The sequence below is a fragment of the Lycium ferocissimum genome, chromosome 1 (genome assembly GCF_029784015.1).
Source record: "Lycium ferocissimum isolate CSIRO_LF1 chromosome 1, AGI_CSIRO_Lferr_CH_V1, whole genome shotgun sequence".
Taxonomy (NCBI): domain Eukaryota; kingdom Viridiplantae; phylum Streptophyta; class Magnoliopsida; order Solanales; family Solanaceae; genus Lycium; species Lycium ferocissimum.
Genome location: NC_081342.1, coordinates 48,943,571 through 48,968,824, shown reverse-complemented (window position 1 = coordinate 48,968,824; position 25,254 = coordinate 48,943,571). Strand labels below are relative to the sequence as shown.

Sequence of the window (25,254 nt, the reverse complement as noted above, 5' to 3'; positions counted from 1 at the left end):
AAGCACACATCTCGTCAATCATAGCCTGTCGCCATCCGGGATAAGAAAGGGCTTCACCAGTAGACTTAGGAATGGGGACAGAGGACAATGATGATACAAAGGCATAATGATAGACGATGATAACCTAAAAGGGGTATAATGTGGGTTAGTATTACTAGTGGACCGTTTACCTTTCTAAAGTGCATTAGGAGGAGCCAAGTCCGCAGTAGGTGTAGGGTCCGACGCATGACATGAATCATTTGAACCTAATGTTGGGTCTGATGCTGGACGCGGTCGACTATGATAAGTCAAAAGTGGTGGCACTCTGACTGGAGATGTAGAAGTAACTGTAGATTCCTCTTAGGTCGGTGTAGGTAAAACCTGAGTTATAGGCAAGACCTCAGAGATATCAGATAGGATGATCAGAAGGAGACCTAAAGTAAGGTTGGGGCTCAAAAAATGTGACATCGGCAGATATAAGATATCGACGGAGATCAGGTGAGAAGCAAGGATACCCCTTTTGAACCCGAGAATAACTAAGAAATACACATTTAAGAGAGCGAGGAGTTAATTTATCTGTCCTCGAAGCTAGGTTATGCACAAAACATGTGCTCCCAAAAACACGAGGAGGAAGAGAGTATAAAGATGACTGAGGATATACCATGGAATATGGAATTTGATTCTGAATATAGAAGATGAGGGCATTCGATTAATTAAATGGCAAGACGTGAGCACTGTATCGCCCCAAAAATACAGCAGAACATGGGATTCAATGAGAAGAGTGCGAGCAATCTCAATGATATGTCTATTCTTCCTTTCAACTACCCCATTCTGCTGAGGGGTGTAGGGACAAGATGTTTGATAGGGACAAGATGTTTGATGAATAATTCCTTGGTGAGTCATAAACTGCTGAAACTGGGAGGATTTGTATTCTAAGGCATTATCACTACGAAAAGTATGAATAGAAACACCAAATTGTTTTTGTTTTTTAGCACAAAAACTTTTGAATACAGAGAATAACTCAGAGCGATCTTTCATTAAGAATAGCTAAGTGCATCTGGAAAAATCCTAAAGGTGAACCGACTTTACTAAGACCGCAAATATCAGAATGAACTATTGAAAAAATATATTCTGCATGACTCTTAGTACTACGTGGAAAGTGCGAGTGTGTTTCCCAAGTTGACACGACTCACAATCTAATTTGGACAGACTAGACAAACTAGGCACCATCTTTTGTAGCTTGAATAGACTCGGATGTCCCAATCGTTTATGGATCAAGTCTGGAGAATCTGTAACGGAGCATGCTGTGGTGGAATTAGGAGAGGCAAGTGTTGAATAGTAGAGGCCTTGTGATTCATATCCTGCACCAATCACCTGTCCCGTACTGCGGCTCTGCATAACAAAAGAATCATCAAGAAATTTATGGCACAATTTAGGGCACGTGTCAAACGACTGACAGATGCAAGATTAAAAGGACAACCAAGGACATAAAGAATCGAGTTTAGAGTGATAGAAGATAAGGGATTAGGTTGTCCAACCCCTTTTGGTTTTGTTTGGATCCCATTGGCTAAAGTAACCGGAGGAAGAGACTGTGAATAAATAATATTTGACAAAAGTGATTTGTTACCAGAAATATGATCAGAAGCGCTTGAGTCAACGACCCACGATGGAGGGATACTAGACTGTGAAATACAATCGAAGGAATTACTAGCAACAGAAGTATTAGGCAGCAACAGAAGTATTAGGCTGAGAATTTGTGGCTACTTGTGGAGATGTCTGCTTACTTGCTCGATACTGAAGGTACTCATTATATTCAACTTCAGATAAAAGCCTCGGATTTCCTGTAGTGTCAGTCTGAGCAACATGAGCATTGTTGGGTGGGTGACCATGCAGAGCACGACATATGTCGCGAGTGTGTCCAAGCTTATGACAATAACTACACTGAACATCATTGCCTAGCGGACCATGTAGAGCACGACATACGTCACGAGTGTGTCCAAACTTATGACAATAACTACACTTAGTTTGAGATTTTCCGAAGCGAACTCCTCGTCGATTATCCATAGACTAAGATGTTCGATTGTCTATGGTTTGAAATGTGAGAATAGAGGTATCAACGGTTGGTGATGAAACCACTGTGTGATTAGGAGACGAAGCAAGCGAGAAAATAGTTCATCAATTGTAGGAACCACAGGACTAGCCAAAATCTGATCACGCATCGAATCAAGGTCAGTAGGAAGTCGAGTAAGTGTAAGAACTAGAAACAACATCTGTCTTTGCTCCTGTTGTTTTTCAACGTTCGTAGTGACTGGCATCAACTGCTCAAATTCCTCCATGAGACCATGACTGCCAGTACTTGTCCCAAGTAGGTAGACATATCTAATTCATGTTTCTTTAAGTTGGTTATAAAATCGAGATATGTCATTAGTGTATAAAGCGCGTGCCTTTTCTCAAACTGAACAACATCTCTGGAAGCAACAGAACAAGGGCATCAACTTGGGATCAATAGATCGCCACAGAAGGCTACATAATTGAGCGTCAACCTTCTGCCACTGTGCTTTGGCCTTTTCATCTGTCTCACTAGCCTTTTTCTTTTCGTCAACCACAATTGCCTTTTGCGTCAAGTGATCTTGAACATGTTGACCCTTGCACCACAACTCAACCGAGGAAGCCCAAGCTAAATAATTTGAACTTCCCATTAGTTCGGAAGTAATCATAGGGCTTGAAGTTTCGATTCCCGTGTTTTTGGAGCCAAAAATATCGTATCCGAGAGACATGGCTCAAAACTTCAAGAAACACACACAAAACAGGGACAAAACTTAGCTGATGGTGCAAAGAAAACAGAGATCCAGCGAAAAACTAAAAGTGATCGGAAGTAAGAAATAACGGCTGGGGTAGGTGCGGAATTGTTGACACACTAGGCTGGGAAACAAAAAAATTGTCTGGAAAAATGCAGATCTGCCGGAAACAGTGCAGCAGTCGCTGGAACGCTAATTCCGGCGATCGGAATCTTCTGCAAACTGATATAAAGTGCTTGGAGGACCTGGGCGACCTCAACTGAAGAGAAACAGATTGGAAAACAGTGCTGTATCGCCGGAAACACTGGTCACATCGGAAAAATTGTTCCGGTGATAATATTCTATTATGGCTCTGATACCATGTGAGAAAATACGGGAGAAAATAGTATTATTTAATTGTGTATCTACATTATTACATTGAGCCCTATTTATAGACACCACATCCTAATCCTTTTCCATGTAGGATATTATATACAAATCGTATTCCTATTCTTATTCTAACCCTATAGGTTGAAGTACATCCTTGAATTTGTGGGATGCTGAAAGGGTGCTTAGATTTACCTTTTTACTTAAAGAGACATGTCCAAAGGATGAAAGCTCTTATAGATGTAGAGACCCTGAAGAGCTTGCTTATGTAAGATGCCTTTAACATTCCGATGATGTCATTTTCTTGAAACAAATGGGTGTTATTGATGACTTGCTAGTGTATGGTAAGTTTGCAACTTCTTCATTTGTCACAAGCTCTTCCACTTCTCACCATTTGCAGGTTTTGTGGTATTAACAACTCTCTTCTTCCTACTTGTGACTTTCTTTTTTTCCTGAAATATTTGTAGTAATTATTGCTTTGTCTACATTATTTTTAACTTCAAATTAAGTAAATTCTAAAGCTGTAATATTTGTTATAAAACATGGAAGTTTGATTCTGGACGATAGACTGTTTCATTGGAAAAGAAAAGATATGGATGATAGATTGAAAATTGATCAGTTAACCCTTAGTCCCTCACAAAGAGCTACTATTTGGGATAAAAATAGAGTTAATAACCAATAATAGGTTTCATCTTTTAGCACCTGCAGAACTGAATGACTAATTATCTTCTGGTTATAATTTCAAAGACATTTATTTTGTAAAATATGTAGTACCTCTTGCTTTATTCAGAAAGTTGTTTTCAGTTTGTTATTTTTTTTCATGGCTAAACAGTCTTCAAACATGGTAATGAGTTAATTTTCTGTTTCGATGGCCAGGGCACTACAGTGGTGGCTGGAAGGGCAAGAGCTGTTGTTACTGGGGTTGGATCTAATACTGCAATGGGCAGTATACGTGATTCTATGTTAATGACTGAAGATGTGAGCTTTATATGTTGACCCATGAGAAAATGACATAAATGGCCCCTTAACTATGAGGGTAGGTTCAAAATAGTCCGTTAACTATGCACTTAACAGTTTGATCCTTTAAGTTTGCCACAAGTTAACAAAAATCGTCTCTTAACTATGAGGGTAGGTTAAAAATAGTCCCTTAAGTATGCACTTAACAGTTTTGGTACTTTAAGTGTGCCAAAAGTTAACACGTTTAGTCTCCGACAAATATTCATCGAACTCTATATGTTAGATTTGACGAGAACTATGAAAAAAAAAACGGGAAATTAGTGAGAACTCACATTCAAACGTACACATTACTAAAGAAAAGGCCAAATACCTCGGGACAAAACCCACGGTCGTCCGTCGGTTATAGGGAAAAACCGACAGACTTGATAATGTAAGAAAATAGTGTCTCGGAACACAAAAACCGATGGACTCCCTCGGCTAAAATCGAGGCTGTCCATCGGCTAAGTAAAATACACTAGACTTTAGAAATAGCAGAACTTACAAAAATTTTCACTACTAAAAACAAGCGAAAAACCGACAGACGAAAACGAATGGATAAAATCGAGGGACACTATCAGAAAGCCAATGATTATTTTTGTAATTTTAATTTTGTTTACGAAAACAGAAAAAATGCGCGAAAACTATTTTTAAAATTTTTTTAAAATCACTACAATGGAAATATTTATTTTTATACCAAGTTTTCAATAAAAATCTAGTCTAGTGAATTTTACCTAGCCAATGGACTCCCTCGGTCTTAACTGATAGAGTCCCTCGTTTTTTTGTGTGTCCGAGACACTATTTCCTGACGTTATCAAGTTTGTTGGTTTTTTCTTGGTTTTGCACTATCAGACGGTCGCCCATCGGTTTTGTCCCGAGGTATTTGGCCCTTTATTTAGTAGTGTGTACCTCTAAATGTGAGTTCTTGCTAATTTCATCTTTCTTTTTCATAGTTTCTGTAAAATCTAACAAATAAAGTTCAATGAATATTAGGTAAAAATCATTTTAGTCCTCCAACTTTACTTTAAAAATCAAAGACCTCCCCTAACATTGAACAATCAACATTTTCATCCTCTTATCTCAACTTCTCTAGCCATTGAGCGGTAGCTTTATATTATTTGACTAATCATTAAACGGGTAAAAAGGAACTTCACTTATATTGTTTTATTAATTAGCGAGTACCCTAATTAATAATATATAAATTTTCACAGTTTCCTCCGTCAATTAATTCTAACGCTTCTGCCGTCTTCAATTTTTCTCCATAGCCAGAGCAGTTCTTCATATTTCCAGAGAACCTTTCACTGCTTAGGTTATAGAGAAAAATTGAAGACGGCAGAAAGTGTTAGAATTAATTAACGGAGGAAACTATGGAAAATTAATATATTATTAATTAGGGTACTAACTAATTAATTAAAAATATAAGTGAAATTCCCTTTTACCCTTTTGATGACAGTCAAATAATATAAAGCTACCGGTCAATGTACGGAAGTTGAGATAAGGGGATGAAAATGTCGATTGTTCAATGTTGGGGGAGGTCTTTGATTTTTAAAGTAAAGTTGGAGGACTAAAGTTATTTTTACCCATGAATATTTTGCCGGAGGCTAAAAGTGTTAACTTTTGGCGAACTTAAAGCACCAAAACTGTTAAGTGCAGACTTAAGGGACTATTTTTAACCTACCCTCATAGTTAAGGGACCATTTTGACCAACTTAAAGGACCAAAACTCTTAATTGAATAGTTAAGGGACTATTTTGAACCTACCCTCATAGTTAAGGGACCATTTATGTCGTTTTCTCGTTGACCCATAAACAAAGCCCTTTGTTTCGGTGTAACAGTGATTTGCTATTTTGTTGGTGCAGGAGGTGACACCATTGAAGAAAAAGTTGGATGAATTTGGTACTTTTTTGGCGAAGGTGTGTACATTTTTTTCCTTCTCCAATTACAATTTCTGAGATTATTTTGTTATTCCTAGATTTCACCTTGACCCAAAAAACTGTAGATTGAATTCCTCTCCCCATCCTCACACCCCTAACTCATTTTTTTTTTTTTTTTTTTTTTTTTTTTTTTTACATCTTATGTACTCCAAGGAGTTTGAAATAGAAACGACCTTACTTGAACAGGAGTTTGAAATAGAAGCCTTCATCCCTGTTGTGTGCCGTGCATAAATGATACTAGGATTAGTAGTGTTAGTTTTAGGATATTATATAAGCTGGGATGCTGATTTGTTTTGCTAATACTGCTATGTGACTAATTAATCAAGATCACATCTGCATTTTGATTATATACCCTAACCTTTTTTTTGTTTGAAATTGGTAACTGTATCTATATTTCTTCTGAGCAAAACAGTACATGGGTTGTACTGAAACCATATTTACATAAGAACTCCATTGCTCTACTGCCTGTTCCTATATTGAATCTGAAACATCAATGATGGAAACAGTCTCATTTGAGTAAACCTGATTACACCAAAAGCATAAGATCAAAAGACAATTCAGCTTGATCTTTGCATACTATTCTCTCCATTCTCAAAACATCTAGAATTCCTCTCCTTCCAAATAGTCCACCAAATACTTGCTGGGACAATTCTCCATCTACCTCTGTTCTTTGCCTGCAAACCTGCTTCCTCCCAACTCTGAAGTGCTTCTGTAATCTTTCCAGGCATAGTCCATGAAATGCCTTTGAGATTTAAGAATAGTCTCCAAAGCTGTCCTGTAATCTTGTAGTGTAGAAATAGATGGTTAACTGTCTCTGCATCTTCACCACAAAAGAAACATCTGGAACATAAGCCATCCCCCTTCTCATCAGATTGTCTTGTGTCAGTACTGCTTCCTTAGCCAACAACCATACAAAGCAAGCAACTTTGTGTGGGATTTTTGTTTTCCAGATTTGTTTCCGGGGCCAATTGTGTAGTTGTAGATTGGACTGATTCATTCTTCGGTAAGCTAAACTCACCTTGAAAGATCCCCTGCTACTATTCTGCCACCATAACACATCTTGACCTGCTTCCAATCCACTAAATTGTTCCATTGTGCTGAAAAATTCAGCCACTTGTGGAATTTCCCAATCATTTAGTTGTCTTCTGAAAATTAAACTCCATCCTTGAGGTGTCCAAAGTTCTGCTATAGTCCTCTGCTGATGTAGGACTAGATTATGAATGTCTGGAAAGAGTATTCACATGTTGCCTGCTTCATGCCAATCATCTTTCCAGAAGTCAGTCTTCTCCCCATTGCACACTTTAATTTTAGTTTCAAGCTTGAATTCATCCCATAAAACTTTGATGGACCTCCACATGCTTACACCATATGGTGTAGTAACAGTCTTTGTCATCCAATTATACTCCTCATACTTAGCTCTAATGACATTCCCCCATAAAAGTTGATTTTCATTGTTGTACTTCCATAGCCATTTCATTCTAAGGGCCTTGCTATGTATCTCCAGGTTCTTGATTCCCAGTCCCCCATATCTCTTTTTGATTTCCATTTTACCAAGTGGTATTCTTTATTCCCCTGCCATAGGAAATTCCTTCTGATGCTATCCAACCTCTTGATAATCCCCGCTGGAATTGGGAACAGAGACATCATGTATGTTGGAAGGACATCAAGGACAGAGTTAGTCTAGGTGCGTGCGTGTAAGCTGGCCCGGGCACTACAGTTATCAAAAAAAAAAAAAAAAGAGGAAAAAAAAAAAGGAAGTGTGAGCGGAGGTTGAGCAGATTGAAGGAATTGTACTTGTATAGAGGGTGTAAAATCACACTACTGAAATCAACCCTCTTTAGCATAGTTATCTACTTTATACCTTTGTTTTGTATCTCAACTGCAGTGGGAGAGAAAATGCAGAAGATGATGAGGTAAATGTATTCGTAGGTATCCATTTTTAAATCAGAGTTTTCTGGGAAATGACTACAGATATTCTCTTGCTAAGTCCTTGTTACGAAATGACTATTACTAGGAAAGAATTGTTTGAACTAAGTAGCAAATGATGTCAAAAGGATTTACCTTTTCGACAGAGACTATAGTTAGAAGACTTGCAAAAGCTTAACTTCAACACCATTTTTTTCCATTTAATATTGTGATGATTCTAAAAGCTATTTATTCCAAGTAATAGAGATAGTCAATTTAAGCTCCTTTAAAAAACATAAAAAACTTAAGCTCCTTGAGAAGGAAGAGGGATGAAGGAGGGGAAAGCATAATAAAAGGAAGAAGCGCGATTGAATAATCTAGGGAAGCTACAATAGTTCTTTAAGGAAGTGAATGTGCCCTATTTGTCTCATTCCATGATATCTTGTCCAAGAAACATGGACATGCTGTATTGCTAAATGGGGTAAAGTGAAACATATAACTAGGAATGCTAGTTATTATCTATCTAATAGTTCTTGAAATTTCATTGACCACCTAATGCTACCTAGAAACCTATTAGTTCATGAACAGTTCTCCTCAATCTTTGATTTGTTATTTGCTTCTGAAGTTATTCTTTCGTTCTTTTAGATCATTGCAGGTATATGTGTGCTAGTTTGGGTGGTAAACATTGGGCATTTTAGTGATCCTGCCCATGGTGGCTTCTTGCGAGGTGCAATACATTACTTTAAGGTATAGGATTCTCATCAAAAGTATTTCTAATTAGTTTTGCCTGGATTTTGCAAGTTCACAAGTGGGGTTTTAATATTGAAGTACTGCTTCAATGAAGTTTTAAGTGTCTGATAATAGACCTTACCCTCCTTATTTATTTGTCCTGAGCACTTTAATGACTTTAATTTTTTTGATATGACTGATTTTGTTTCAATGTTAGGTATTGTAACTGACAAACTTTATTTTTATTCATTATTATTGTACATGTACCAGAATCTTGGCATATTTAATCTTTGTATGGATTAATGTACTTATCCTGCGAGGAAGCTCTGTTTTCAAAGGCGTTTGGGCGATCCTTGGGGAGAGGTAGGCTAATAATGCATTGAGGCGGACTTGGTTTTTGTGTGGGTTGGGGGGGGGGGGGGGCAAGTATCGTGGTGTTTTGTAAGTCCCAACCTTCCGCTTGTTCACCTAAAAGGCGTAATCCAACCTTCTGGGCATTCATTTCGGGCATACGCCCAGAGAACTTTCCCAAATTAGAGCCAAAAATGCTTATTAAGTCCTTTTCTGTGCGAAGTTAGCTCATTGCAAATTCTCAAAGTAAAGGAGCTGTCAAAAGTCTTTTATTTGTTAGCCCTAATTTCATAGTCTGTTCTCTTTGTCGTTTATGTAGTAACCAAACACTCTTCAGCTCTTTGTTTGCATAATGCAAATTGCAAAGCAGGAGTCTTGTACTTCAATGTTTGCTTTACTTCCATGCTTCTCATTTGACTTCATGCTTCATTTTCTTCAAGTTCTCTCTCTTATTATTCTTTTCAAGTAAGTTTTTGGTTTTGGAGCTTCTTTTGGTATCACTCTTTTTTTAGCAGCTGTTTAGAAACTTTTATTTAAAAATATGTTCTTTTTGCATTATCATAAGTTTTATGATTTGTTTTCTGGTTTCAGGTTTTCAAACAATAAATCAATATTATTGTCATTTTTATTCTTTGAATGGTTAGGAACTATCATTTTTACAATTTCTAGATATGTTCCATCACCTCCGTGCTGTAGGTGTAATGCATTTGTCTTTCACTTCTTCAAGTATGTACAAGTAATGTTTGTGAACATTTTAGCATGTTTATATACTTATATTCATTTTCTCATTAATTTCAATGTAATTTTCCTTTATTTTTGTGATTTATATTCTTATTCTATTAAATTATAGAATAATGAAACGTTAACATCCATGGGGCTCATGAGGCTTCGGGGCTTACGCCTGCACCTTTTAAGACACTGCTTTGAGGACACTTTTTTTTTTTTTTTTTTTTGGGGAGAATGGTAATAGTTAATCTATATATCCACAGGTATACTAATCCAAATGTGTAGTCCCCCTTCAAAAAGTTACATCTTGCAGCTTGTTCCTTACATGATCTTCCTTTTACAGTAAGTCCAAAACATCAAAAATGTCTTCTGTTTATACTAAAACTACTTGTTTACACCAAAGTTATAAAGACTTAAACAATTCATCTTGAACTTCTGTAGACAATATTGTTTGCTCTCAAAGCACATCTGATTCCTTTCATTCCACACAGTCCACCATATGCTCTCAAATCTCCCATCTCTCCTCCTTGGTTATTGCATTTCCATCCCTATTCCAGCTGTTTAGAACTCCTTTAATGCTCCCAGGTTTCACCCACTTGATCTTCCTCAGGCTGATGAACATCTTCCATAGCTGTTCTGTCCATTTCAAGTGTAAAAAGAGATGGTTGAGTGTCTCATTTTGTTCACCACATGAGAAACACCTTGAGCATAGGTGGAAACCTCTTTTGTTCAAGTTGTCATAGAGTCAGCACTGCTTCCTTTGCCAAAAGCCAGTTGAAACAGTTCACTTTGTATGGAACTTTTGTCCTCTAGATCATCTTCCAGGGCCAATCATCCTCCTGCATAGTTGATGTGTTCAAATCCTTATAAGCTGAATTAACTGAGAAAATTCCTTTGTTGTCCTTCTGCCACTCTATTATGTCTCTTTCTCCTGACAAGTTATTGAAAGTAGCCATTGTATTATGAAATGCTGCTATACTCTCTATCTCCCAATCATTCAAGATTCTTCTTAGGTTCAAGTTCCATCCCTGTCCAGTCCATGCTCAGCAACAGTAGCTTGTTGCAATTGACAAAGTACAAATATTTCAGGGTACAACTGCTTCAAGGTTGTACTATCAATCCACTGCTGTACTTCAAGGTCGTACTATCAATCCACTTATCATTCCAAAATGAAACCTTTAAACCATTCCCAACCTTACATCTGATCCTTGCTAGCAAAATAGGCCACAAGTTCCTGATTGCTCTCCACACAGTATAACTGTATGGTATAGTTACCATGTTTGTTATCCAGTTATGTTTGTTATCCAGTTATCTTCCATTCCATATCTGGCATTGATGACATAATTCCACAGCTTATCTTCTGTAGAAAATTTCCATAACCATTTCATCATTAGGCTTTGATTCTGGATCTTCATGTCTTTAATACCCACTCCTCCTGCTTTCTTGCTAATTGTCAATTCTTCCCACTTGACTAGATGTATCTTTTTCTTGTCTTCAGTGCCTTGCCAGATAAAATTCCTTGTAAGTGCGTCAATCCTTTTGATCACATTGACTGGTGCCGGAATGATGGACATCATGTAAGATGGTACTGTTGCCCATAGTCAGTCTGCCCCCAAGAGAAAGGTACTGACTTTTCCAGTTAGACAGTCTTTTCTCACATTTCTCTAAAACACCATTCCATATCCCTTTGTACTTGCTTTTAGCTCCCGAAGGCATCCCCAACTATATGGTTGGGTGCTCCCCCACTTTGCCTCCAAGCTTCTCAGCCAGTCTCTCCAGTTTTGTCACCTCATTTATAGGATAAATGAAACTTCTCCCCCAATTGATATGTAGTCCAGAGACTGCTTCAAAAATGATGAAAATAACCCTTAGCATTAGAATGTCATTTTCCTCTGCTTCACAAAATACTAAGATGTCATCTGCATACCGTAAATGTGTGATCTCCAAATTGTTTCCATCTCCCACCTGGAATCCCCTTATTCATCCTCTCTCATGTGCTGTGTTTAAGATGTTGCTCATCCCTTCCATGACAAGAATGAACGGGAAAGGGGACAAAGGATCATCCTATCTCAATCCCCTTTGAGAAGGAAAGAAACCACATGGAGTTCTGTTGACCAGGACCGAGAATTTTACAGTGCTAATACACTGTTTAATCCATCTAGTACCAAAGCCCATCTGCTCCAGCATATTAATCAGGAAGCTCCAGTTCAAGTGGTCATAAGCTTTTTGGATGTCACGCTTCTCATAGAATGCCTGGTTTTTTACTTCTCTTCCTGGAATCCACACATTCATTAGCTATAAGAATTGTATCCATATTCTGTCTCCCTTCGATGAAAGCCATTTGTTGTCTATCCACCAGTTTGTGGATAACCCTTTTCAGTCTCTCTGCCAGTAGCTTGGCAATGATTTTGTAAACTCCACCTATTAAACTAATAGGTCTGAAATCATCGAGTTATACTGCCCCAACTTCTTTGGAATTAGTGCAACAAAAGTAGCATTCAAACTCCTTTCAAAATAGCCATCTTCATGAAAATTTTGAATAGCTGCTACTACGTCAGTCCTGATGATTTCCCAGCATTGAGTAAAGAAAGCCATTGTATACCCATCCGGCCCTGGTGCCTTATCTCCTGCACAGGCTTTGTTGGAATCCAATATCTCGAGCTTCAAAAGGTGCCATCAGATAAGTATTGTCATCTACCTCTAACACGGGACAGTTTCTCATGTCTAATTGAGGCCTCCAATTCTTTCTTTGTGTAAAGCTTCTCATAATAGGCTACTATCTCATTCTTCACTTCTATAGGATCTTCCACAGCTTCACCATCTACTCTCAACTTGTCTATTGTGTTTTCTATTCTATGGGCATTAGTAGTTTTATGAAAGAAGCTAGTGTTCCTGTCCCCCTCTTTTAATCAGATTACCCTGGATCTTTGTCTCCATGCAATCTCTTCATGCTTGGCTATTTCTTCAAACTCCATCGTCAGTGCCATTCAAGATGCTACTTCTCCCTCCTCCAGAATTTTGTCCTCCTGTATCTCTTCCGGATCAGCCAATTGGGCAAGCACCATTTGTTTCTGGATCTTCAAGTTTCCTTGAGCTGTTTTGCACCATTCCTTCAGTTTATCCTTAAGAGCTTTCAATAAGTCTAAATCCACCAGCTCCATGTCTATAATAAACTCAGAAAAGTCAGTCATTTCTTTGTTGGTTCTCCTGCAATTCTTCTTCTCTGAGGGGAACCTAACTGTATTAAAATAATTCCCACATAGGACCCAGGAACCTGGAATCAGTCCCCTTGCTGCTCCCACTTCTCCCCAAGTTTCATGTCTTTCCTGCCTGTCATTAGGAGCATACACCCGAGTCATTTGCCAACTGAAGTCTTGAGTTTTCCCAATGAAACCGCAAGAAACTGAGTACATTCCCACACTACTGATTACACCTTCCCCTTCCCTTTTATCCCACATTATGACTATGCCACCTCTGGTCCCACTTGCTTCTAGCTGCACATAGCTTACCCATCTACTTCCCCAAACTTCCTTAACTATATCTATGATTTTCCCCTCTACCTTTGTTTTGTTTCCTGTAAACAAAGGTGGAAAGTCTCAATTCAATGCTGCGGTTGATGACCGTAGCAATAGTCAAAGGCACTGGAGGGAAGCCGCTTGGGAGGTGGCTTATGCTGTTGAAAGCCTAGCTCATCCTAGCATGGCGTGAACGTCTTGAAACTTAGTAAGACAAGATAATTCATTGAATGAACCATGCCTAGATACCCGAAAACCGGTTTTCCCAAAAAAGTCGAAACGATATGACTTATGATATCGGATCCAGGCAGAATGGGAATATACACCTTTGGGGATTGAATTCTTCGCGTGGGAACTCATACTACTGTTAGCTGACCTTTTTTCAAAAAAAAACCCGGACGACGTAGTATTTTCTCGTATAATAGAGGGATGATAGCGACTCTTTGGATCGGTATTGACCATATAATAAAAGCAGATCTTGGTCCATGGAGTCCCAAGAAGGTAAGAACTCCAACCTGTCCGATGCTTCTTCGGCCAAATACGATATACAAGTGGGACGGGAATGAATCGCATATGTTGGTTGAGAATTCGGGAATTCATTGATAATGACTTTGCCAGGTTCTAGGGAGGCTACTCTTCTTTTTTGTCGATCGAGCCGCTTTCCCTCATTCCACTCGTCCATCCCATCTTTTAGGTTCCATTTGGGCAATATGTATCCCGCGGGGTATGGCTCGTAGTAAACCTCTGTAAGATAAGGAGGATCATAGGGTAGGTAACCTTTTCACCATTCTAAAAGAATGGTGAACTACATCTGCTCTCCAGCTTTGTAAACAATCCTTGATCATACTCCTCTTCTTGCTACAGTTTAACCCCCTTACATTCCAAGAAACTATATTTAACTTCATTGATCTTTAATTGCCAGATATCCGCCCCTACTCCTAGTACCATTGCTCATAAATTTAGTATCTAGCTCTAATCCCTTCAATTCATTCATCCCCTTCCTCTTTATGGTTGACTGCTCCCCCTTGTTCTCCTTCTTATTGTTGTCAATTTTCAGAAATAACTCTTTGGCCTTCTCTTCACACCCTCTTTAAGTTTGCTCCAAATTCTGTACTGGGTCTGATGATGTGCTGTTTAACCCATTCTGGAGTACCGATTTGCTTGACAATTTCTTCATCTGAAAGTTGAATTCTCAAAGGAACAATATCTTCTGTAACTGTAGCTCGTCTTTTTCCATTGTTTGCCCCTCCCAGTGATCAATTTGAATGGGTTGGGTCTCTTTTTCCCCATCTCAGCTTCTTAGATTCTGGAACATGTTGGGTGATAAGCTTAGAAATATTTGCTGTATTTCTATGCTTACCACGTCGTTAAGTTGGGCTTCAGGGGTTATATGATTTAAGTGATGGTGGACCTCTGCAAATGGGTCCACTAATTCTCGGTCCAATCTCTCAATTTTTTTAATTTGGCCCGCCACTGCCTCTAGTGGCCTTTTCCCTTTTTCCTCCACCCCACATGTCCAAATATTTGAATTTTCCCCACTACTCGATGAACCCACGCGGGATTCCCTTTTATACGCTGAATCTGCCAATGTATACGACCTCTGTCCTTTATTATCCACCGAACAAAAGACCTACACTCTCTTGCCTTCGATAGCTCTGAGTGTCACCGGAATCTCGCACCATATTGAGATGGTGTATGAGAATCCATCGTTAGACACCTCGATAAAAGACCTACACTCTCATGCTACGGCCCTTTGTGTCTAGACTAGATACTTCTAACTATCCAACCTAGATCATGCTTGCCCACCCACACAAATGATAAGATTCCTAATGGAAACTCAAGAAATTCAAAAAGTAATTAAAATGCAAGGAATTAAGCAAGACCCAATTAGTAAAGGAATTATAGGCAAATCTAGGTATGGTAAACCTAAATCCTTCTAATTGATTCCTACTAATGAACATATACTAATTGATAATCAACAAGGAAGACTCAATGAATCCAAAATGAGCAATTCAATGTAGAAAATCAAGGACAATAGTTTTAGATTACCAACCAAAGATCCACATAACTAATCACTAAGATAATCTCTAATTAACTAACTAAGCAAACTATCACTCATAAGAGGTTTTTCTTCAATAATTAAGCTAAAAAACTAATGAAATGACCAAGGCAACTATATATAGTCTTGCCTTTTACAACTAAAGCCCAAAAGTGACCTTTGGCAAAATTAGCCATAAGTTGAGATTCAAAATAGCCAACATGTTCTTCTGTTGATCGCACTTCTAGCCACTTTTTATGGCTTTTCCCTTCTCCTCACATTCATCTTCAACATCCTCCCAAGCAATCATCCACACGTTATACACTCTTGAGAGGTGTTCTCTTTTAAGTCAATTGCCTCTCCTTTTTCATAAGAACATCAACTAAGTCTCTTAAGCTCCTTGGCTCAGTATTTCCTAGTTGAATGACCTCATAGGAGTGGTACGCATTGAAGTAGTGAGAACATGAGCTTCGGGTACCAAGTGTACCCACAAACTCTTCCAAAAATGGCTTATGAAACTTGAGTCCCTATCACTAACACCAGCGAGGTACCCATGCAATTTAAGCACATCCCACAATAATTATTGATCATCACATTTATGGCATGGTATAAAATGAGACATTTTAGAAACCTATCTACCACAACAAAGATCGTTATTATGCCACATCTTTACTATGAGTGACGGTTCTCACAAAATCCGATAAATGTCAATCGTGCACCAATAGAGGGATCAGGAGTATACATATTTATCATTTTAGCCTTTGACTTGCTTCTTTCCTCCAAGCATCATGTCCACAAACTTCTCCACATCATTTCATTTTCAAGTATCAATTGTTCATTGTCTCAAGTGTCTATGGGAAACTCCAACATATCCTATCATTCCAGAAACAACAATTAAGCCAAAAATATGGCTTTTGGCTCTTCATTGTTAACTCAAAAAAACACACATCTACCATATTTGACACAGAACCCATCAAAAAGCCACTAAAATAATGCCGGTCCAATCTGTTCTTTGAGTCAACTCCTCACAAAGTTCTTTGAAATTGGGATCTCGAGAATACAGAACCCTCGAAGCTTTCAAATCCCATCATTGAGTAAGTCATAGTATTTAGCAAAACATACCTTCTAGACAAAAAGATCAACAACCACATTTTCCTTAACCTTCTATTCAAGCTAAGGAAATTTATACATCAGTTCAACCCATTTGCATGTCTCAAAATATTAGATTGACCGAACCTGTAATGCTGGTGATCCGGCAATCACAAATTTTGGCCACAAATAAGGACCGTACGGTCAACATCCGAACCTGATCCCGAACATATCATCAAGTCTAGGAATAGGATGTCGATGCTTTATTGATTTTGTTGATCCGAGAACCTACAATTAAACATCCTCCAAGTGCTGTGATTGCTTTGGAACAAGAATCACAAGCGATAACACGATGTACTAAGACGATTCTTTGACTAATAACGCCGGGTTTTTTTCAACTTGCATTGAAGCGACTAGTTCCTGAGTGTGTTATGCTTTGGTGATTGATGAGATTTTTTTTTTCCGACAAAATCAATTTGATGTTGATACCCTCCATGAGTTGATCAGAAATATATGTTAAAATATGTTTGACAAAAGAGAAGAAACAATTTGAAGTAGTGCTAGTATCTGTTTGGTTTGAAGGAATCAAAAGTGAAATGCGAAAAAAAGCTTAGCTAAGGTTTGGGGAAATTGAATATTCGTAAATAATAGCGTGGGCTTTAATGAAAAAGGCGCATTGTCTTAAAAAAATATATATATATATGTTTAGTCCAAAAAATAATAATAATTTAAATAAATAATAAATATATGGACAAAGAAATTGTAAAAACATTATGATAAAGTTAAATATCAATTTTCTAGTGTCACATCTTTTTTGGAGAGGCTCGTAGAGTTTGATTGTGGTTAAGTTAAATAAATCTTAGAGCCTCGATTATTATTTGATGACCTCGAAGTGCACCAGAGATTGATCAGAGAACATGTTAAAATGTGTTTTGACAGTTTGTAATATTGAAGCGTGCTTGTTTGCGCCTTTGACAATACTTTGAAGGGTAAGATCCTTGATGACAAGGCACACGCAGATTCCCCTTTTCAACACCTTTCGGCAATTGCTTGGTTTGGCAAGTGTACACATCTTGGTTTTCCCTTTTATTACCCCTTGATCCTCTTGGCTAAGTAAAGACTCTTTCTCAACCTCTTCCCTTTGCACTCTCTCCCGGAGTTCCTTCATGATTCGAAAGCCCTCACTCATTTGATAGGGTGTCAATAGGGTAAGAGTATGCTTTTTACCCCAGAGACGAAGGAATACTTGTTAAATCTCCCACTATGTTGAGCATCCCTATCAAATTGCCATGTCTTTTGGTAACATATGACATGCTTGCGTATTGGCACCACATCACATAAGACTTCAATTGGTAGGGCCAATGCTAAAGACTACAACCCGCTTAAGGGACCCTCACTTCTCCACAATCATAACGAGGGGTATATTTGGCCCTTTTGGATAATATAGGGGAAATTTCATATGGTCAACCAATGTCGTGCTCACCACATTTGTGCAACTACCACCATCAATGATCAAGAGCTAATTAACAATCAAGTTAGAACAATTACTAGTTGTTAATTAGCTTAGAGAATGAAAGAAAGGAGATAAGAAGTGGACAAAGACTTAGAAAAATTTTTGGAGAAGTTTTGACACTTAGATCGGGGTCTTAAGCGAAGGACATCGCACGCGCCACTCGTAATTTGAAGGATAAAAATTAAAGACAACTTGCGTGATTTTTTTTTTTTTTTTTTTTTTGAAAATTGGGCTAAATATTTCTGATTTTTTTTGGGCAATTGGCGCGAATGCCCTTCAAATGCGCTGGTCTTTAATTTTTGCCCCCGTAATGCGTGGTCTTTAATATTTGCCCTTTTAAGCTAAAAGATAATAAGAAAAAGACTTTACTACCCCTACCCATAACATATAAAAATCGAAAGTACGTAATGAACCCCAAACATCCAATTAAACCTATCCATCATTTCAACAACAAAACCTTTCAATCGTTCCATCGTTCCAACATTTCACGGAGAAATCTCCATTGATTTTCTTTTCTACAACATCGAAAAAGATAAAATATATAATATATAGCGTTTCAATTGAATGTAATTCAACTCAATTTGATGCTTTATTAAGTTTAGATTTGTTAATATTTGAAAATAACAACAAATCATCTTCTATGAACTAAACAACGATATGCGGTTGAGATTCAACATTGCGAATCATAATTTTACTCAACAACATAGAATTGATCAAATTTATTGCTTTGTTCGATTTTTATTAGTTTATACGTTCCATTTGATTAGTATACAATGCTCAATGACTTGGACTTGAAATTATAATAACTTCGGTTGACAAAAAATAATCGGGCAAAGTTACAACAAGTATGTCGGAGGAGGCAAAAGTTTACTTTACAAAAGAACAAAGTATCTTTGTTAGAGGCAACTTTCATTTTCATAAGTAAAATAAAAAAAATACACAAGTGTTAAGAATTAGACAAGTATCTTGGAGGAGGCGAAGTTTACATTGAAAAGAACAAAGTATCTTGTTAGAGGCAAACTTTCATTTTTAAGGAAAATAAAACAAAAATTTACGCAAGTGTTAAGAACTAGAAAAGTATCTTAGGAGGAGGCGTGTTTACTTTACAAAAGAATAAAGTATGCTATTAAAGGCAACTTTCATTTTCATAAGTAAAATAAAAAAAAATACACAAGTGTTAAGAATTAGACAAGTATGCTTTACATTAGAAAAGAACAAAGTATGTTTTAGAGGCAAACTTTCATTTTTATGAGCAAAACAAAAATTTACGCAAGTGTTAAGAACTAGAAAAATATCTTTGTTCACTTTACAAAAGAACAAAGTATGCTGTTAGAGGCAAACTTTCATTTTTATGAGCAAAACAAAAATTTACGCAAGTGTTAAGAACTAGAAAAATATGCCGGAAAGTGTTTAGAACTAAAAAAGTATGCCGGAGGAGGCAGAAGTTCACTTTACAAAAGAACAAAGTATGCTGTTAAAGGCAACTTTCATTTTCATAAGCAAAATAAAAAAGTACATAAGTGTTAAGAATTAGACAAGTCTGCCGGAGGAGGCAGAAGTTCACTTTACAAAAGAACAAAGTATGCTGTTAGAGGCAAACTTTCATTTTCATAAGCAAAACATCAAGTATACAAGTGTTAAGAACTAGAAAAGTATGCCGGAGGAGGCAGAAGTTCACTTTACAAAAGAACAAAGTATGCTGTTAGAGGCAACTTTCATTTTCATAAGCAAAATAAAAAAATACACAAGTGTTAAGAATTAGACAAGTCTATGGGAGGGAGCGAAGTTCACTTTACAAAATTACAAAGTATGCCGTGAGAGGCAAACTTTCATTTTTCATAACCAAAACAAAATATTATTAACAAAACAACACCAATAACACATAAGATTGCATAAAAATCAAAATTATTAACAAGACAATACCAAAAAATCAAGACACACATAAATTAACTTAATTCATGAAGTTATGTCAACAAAGCATAACTTTATGCGGAATCCGCATAACTTCGATTTCAAAAATCATAAACTCTACGGACCGAAGATATGTTGCCTCGTACAAAAACATTCTTCAAAAAATCAGATTATTAAACAAAAACAGCAGTAACAACATAAAAAGCTGTTCACAGGCAAAACTTCAAAGATTCAACAAAGAGAAAACCAAAACGCATATCAAAATCAGCTAAAATATATTACGACATTCATAATACGATATTCAAAAAATCAAAATATATACATGGTAACGAAACTAAAGTTGAAAAAATCGTAGAGACACTATAACAAAACACTATAATTTTAAATAAAAAAGGATCAATTAAATATAAAAAATGACGAAGACAAAGATATCAATTCAACAAACAACAATTTAACATAAAAACAAATATTGAAACGAGCAAAAGATCCAAATTCGTACCTAAGTTTTAGAACGTATGAGATACACAAAAAAGAGGAGGAAAGAAGCAAAAAAAAGAAAAGAAAAGAGCAAATGACGAAATAGAAAGAGTTTTAATGGGGTAAGGTAATTTCGTCAAAAAACTTTCATTAAACAGGCGGCAAAGGCAAAAATTAAAGAAGACATAAATGAGGGGCAAAATATAAAGACCAGCCCAAAAGAAGGGCACTCCGTGCAAAAAAATGATTTTTTTTGAAAACTCACTTGGGCCCACACACACTTTTTGACCTCTTGACTTGAAGAATTTGGATCAAACACCCTCTTTTTGGGTCTTCTTTTCTATGAAGATTTAAAGTTCTTCAAGAACTCCAAATTTGCAATCACCTTCAAATCAACTCCAAAAATTCCCAAATTTCGAATGTAGGTTCCCCCCACTAGTAAAAACAAACCCAATAATTTTCAAACCTTAATTTCCTCTTCTTCTCCAAGACCACCTTCAAGTTCTTCCACCTTCAAACTCCATTAATGGTTGATGGCTCAAAAATGATCCAATTAACTTGAAACTTTGAATTTTGACTCAAATAACACTAGGGAACAAGAATCTAGTGTCAAATCAACGAAACAAGCACAACTCTTTTTTTTTTTTTTTTTTTTTTGGGGTTTTAGAAGAATTTCGAATTTTCTATATGTATGTATATATATATTTTGATTTTTTTGTTCTAGAACCAAAGGACGAAGAATTGATGGAACAATTCTTCTACCAAGCTCTTGATACCAAATGATAAGATTCATAATGTAAAATCTAGAAATTCAAAAAGGAATTAAAATGCAAGGACTTAAGGTAAAAGCAAGACCCAATTAGTAAAGGAATTATAGGCAAATCTTGGTATGTTAAACCTAAATCCTCCTAATTGATTCCTACTAATGAACCTATACTAATTGATAATCAACAAGGAAGACTCAAATGAATCCACAAATAAGCAATTCAATGTAGATAATCAAGGACAAGAGTTTTAGATTACCAACCAAAGATCCACACAACTAATCACTAAGATAATCTCTAATTAACTAACTAAACAAATTATCACTCATAAGCAGTTTTTCTTCAATAATCAACCAAAAAAACTAATGAAATGACTAAGGCAACTATATGTAGTCTTGCCTTTTACAACTATAACTAAACAAATTATCACTTATAAGCGTTTTTTCTTCAATAATCAACCAAAAAAACTAATGAACTGACTAAGGCAACTATATATAGTCTTACCTTTTACAACAAGGTGCAGAACGAGAAGAAGGGATGCTACCTATGCGGAGGGTTGTCATGTCCTTAGACTTCAACTAAGCGCACGTGCGGCACTTGACAACTCGCTCACGTTCTTGCACAACTTGCTCACGATCTTGCTATGCCAAGTCGGCTAGAGATTACCACACTCAAGATCGCTGGAATAGTAGGTAAATAAGACGAGAAATTTGCTAGGAAGGTTTTTATTATAGAATGACTTGATTGATTTTTGCTTGATGATTTTTTACAACGAATCACCCTCCTATTTATACTACTCATCTAGGGACTACTATGCAAATAATAATTATTATATAAGTCCCTACATATTTGCAAGTAAACCCCTATTCTAGAAATGTCTACACAACTAGAGTATTCCAAGGACTTTCCATGTAATTCCCAGTGTTGTTAAAGGCGAGCGCCTTCTCGCCTTTGGCGAGAGGCGTGGCGAGGCGAGGCTCCATCGCCTTTTATGGCCATGGCGAGCAAAGTGCACTTCAAAAGGCGACAAAAAAGGCGAGAAAGGCGCTAATGGCGCCATGGCGAGGCGCCCGCTATGGCGAGGCGAGCGTAACTTTTTTTAAAAAAAAACAATTAAAAGAAGTGGAGGACTTAAATGAAGTGGAGGACTTAAATAAAAATAAAGGCTAGGTTTTTTGTTTGCCTCCTCTCTCTTCTCCTTCAAGGTTTCCGCAGTACGTCTCTTTCTCCTTCTTCTTTTTCTTGATTCTTCTTCTTTCTTATTTTCGACTTCTCGCTTCTTCTTCGTTCTTCTTCTTCTTCTTCTTTTTTCCGTGACAACTGCCTATTTCCGCCACCTCTCTTTTTTTTTTCCCTTCTTCTATTCTCTTCTTCTTTTTCTCGTTTTCTCTCGTTTTTTTACCCTCTGTTTTTTTCTCCTCTGTTGTTTGCTCGTTTTTTTCTCCTCTGTTTTTTCCTCTGTTTTTTTCTTGTTTGGACCGCCGAGGCAAAAGGTTGTTTTGCTCCTATTTTTTCTGTTCAATAATTGTTTAAATTTTGTTATACAGTTATAAACAGTAGGTTCAAATTCAATGGACTTTTAGTCTTGTCACTTATGAATTATTGAGTCATTGACTCATTCAAGTTCTAGACTTTTAGTATCTACTATCTAATTTTAATTTTTGGAATTGAAATATATGCTAATATGTTATTGCTAGTGAGATTTTGATTATTTACATATGCAATTAAATATTTTAATTTTTGGTATTTATTGGCGCCGCACTTCAAAAAGGCGAGCGCCTCGCCGCGCGCCGCGCCTTAAGGCGAGGCAAGCCCTTGTCGCCTTTTGTCGCCGCGCGCCGTCCAAAACACTGGTAATTCCATAAGGTTCTAAGGTCTTCCATGAGAAATCTCCATATTTCTCTAGAACCTTCTCACATAAGCTAGCCTCCTTTCCATGTAAGCATCCACATAAGCTTCCTACATGGCAAAAATAGTTCCACGTGGCGCCTAGGTGGCATGATGACGTGGCGGGTCATCACACTCTCCCCCACCTGATGTTGCGACGACCGCGGCGCACTGCTGCTGCTTAAACTCTCGACTCTTGTTTTTAAACTACCACAAGTCTTTGTATAGTTCACATGTGACCTCTTCCGGTGATTTCCCTTTCCAATGCACGAGGAAAATGGCAGTGGCTTCTTGCTCGTGTTTACGCCTCGGCACAGTAGTCAATGATACCAATCTCCCTATCGTGCGAGGCGGTGACGGTAATCGGTGCATGACTTGACCCTTTCCCGGTTCATACTCCAACTCAATCTTGTGATCCAGCTCACGCCCAAGAGGCAAGTGCTTACGTAGTTCTTCGGAAATACCATCTTTGTTTTCTTCGAGCTAATTATCTATCCAAGACGGTGGTGTCTCTTGGGTACCATTATCTTCCTCCAAACTTGTAATGGTTGCCATAAATGTTGGCTCCTCTTTCTTGAGCCCCTTGACAAGTTGCATAGCTGAAAGTTTTGTTTGGCCCTTTGCATGCGGCATAGTCACTGTAGGCACCTTGCAAGCTCCTTCTCGCTCCAAGACCAAGAGACGTTTGAGGTAGGGGTCGATCATCGCATGACAATGTCTAAAGAATTCTTGCCCCAGAACAATGTCAAAGATATCCATAGTAGTGGCGGTAAAGTTTGTCGTACCTTTCTAATCGCCCAATTTGACACCAACGCCATTAGCTACACCACGAGCATTTTCTGGCTTAGCATTCACGGTCTTAACGAGGGCGTTAATTGGAGCGAGCTTCGGCTCTAGGGCTCTTTCGGCAGCCTCGATCACAAAAATCGCGAGTCCCTCCGGTCCACCAATGCCCGAGCGAGCTTGTTGTTTATAGTGAGATCCACGTATTGATTTCTATTCTCGTCGGGTTGGATGGGTTGCTCCTTGACAGCACCACATATGCTTATCATACCTAACTGTGCGGTGCTTGAACTCTCTCCTTGCGTCTGCTCCTTTCGTTCACGAACCATTGCATTGAGGCTCTTAAGTCGAGGCAATTTTTGAAGCCGTGTGGTCCTCCACATATGTAGCATCCCTTTTTCTCGATCTCGCGCCTTCTTCTCAAAGATAGCCCGACGACCATTGACTTTTTGCCATCGAACTTGTTGGCATTTTGAGTCTGAGTAGTATTGTTGAGACTTCTTGTTCTTACCACGGTCCCCCACCTTGGCATCCACCCCTCGACTCGTGACCTTTGCCTTTGTCGCGTTTGTCATGCTTGAAATCCATCAAAGACTCGGCTCTACTATGGCTTGGTCATATTACTTCGACTTGTCGGCGTTGCAACTCTTGCTTAGCCCAGTTCTGTAACCCGTCCATGAAGTGAAATAACAAGTCATCGCTAGTGAGGTTGGGAATTTGAAGCATAAGGGTGGTGAACTCCTTGACATAATGAAGTGAAATAACAAGTCATCGCTAGTGAGGTTGGGAATTTGAAGCATAAGGGTGGTGAACTCCTTGACATAGTCGCGAATGCTCCCTGTCTGCTTCAACTCTCTAAGTTTGCGCCTTGCCTCATACAAGACATTATTTGGGAAGAACCGTCGCTTGAACTCATCTTCGAACCGATCTCACGCGTGTTGATTGTGCATGACCTCACTGTCGCGCATCGGCGACCTTCTTTCTCCACCATAACATGGCGATCTACGTTAGGTACAACGCAGAATGTGTTGATCTTAGCCTCATCGTCCCTCACTTTTCCATGCCGAAATAATTCTCCAAGAGTGCCAAAGAAAAGTTCTCCACCTCGTGCATCACGAACCCTTTTGAACACGGTGGCTTGGGAGCCTCGATCTTAGCCTCCTCGTCACGACAACATTGTTCGCCTCCTCGGTCATTACTAACATCAATCTGCTTTCTTCGAGTACCACTATCTTTGCCTTTATGGCATTGATAGTACTTAACGCCTCTCACGAGTCCGTGCAGACTCTACAAGGCGGTGATGGTTTGCTTTACCTCAATCTCGACTGCATGTGCCCTTCCAGTCATTTCGGATGCTTTCAATCTCTTCCAAGTATGACCCTCGAAACGCTAAGAGTGCCTCGCTGCCTAAACGTTGGCCAAATATGTCGATGGCGTCCATCCCCACGTTAACCTTTATAACCCACTCTTTACCGAGCGAGACGTCCTCGGACAGGA

General features: G+C 38.1%; 1 protein-coding gene across 6 annotated transcripts in view; it reads left to right on the top strand.

Annotated features, from left to right (window-relative positions):
- LOC132055026 (calcium-transporting ATPase 3, endoplasmic reticulum-type) overlaps window positions 1-25,254 on the top strand; it is a 91,381-nt gene that overhangs the window by 24,721 nt on the left and 41,406 nt on the right. For all 6 annotated transcript variants that reach the window (XR_009414530.1, XM_059446882.1, XM_059446883.1 and 3 more), the window contains 3 exons: window positions 4,020-4,121; window positions 5,995-6,048; window positions 8,620-8,721. Coding sequence is in view for 5 of the 6 variants with exons in the window: in XM_059446882.1 (XP_059302865.1) it covers window positions 4,020-4,121; window positions 5,995-6,048; window positions 8,620-8,721 (258 nt within the window). In the remaining variant the exon portion in view is untranslated. The remainder of the gene's footprint in view (window positions 1-4,019; window positions 4,122-5,994; window positions 6,049-8,619; window positions 8,722-25,254) is intronic.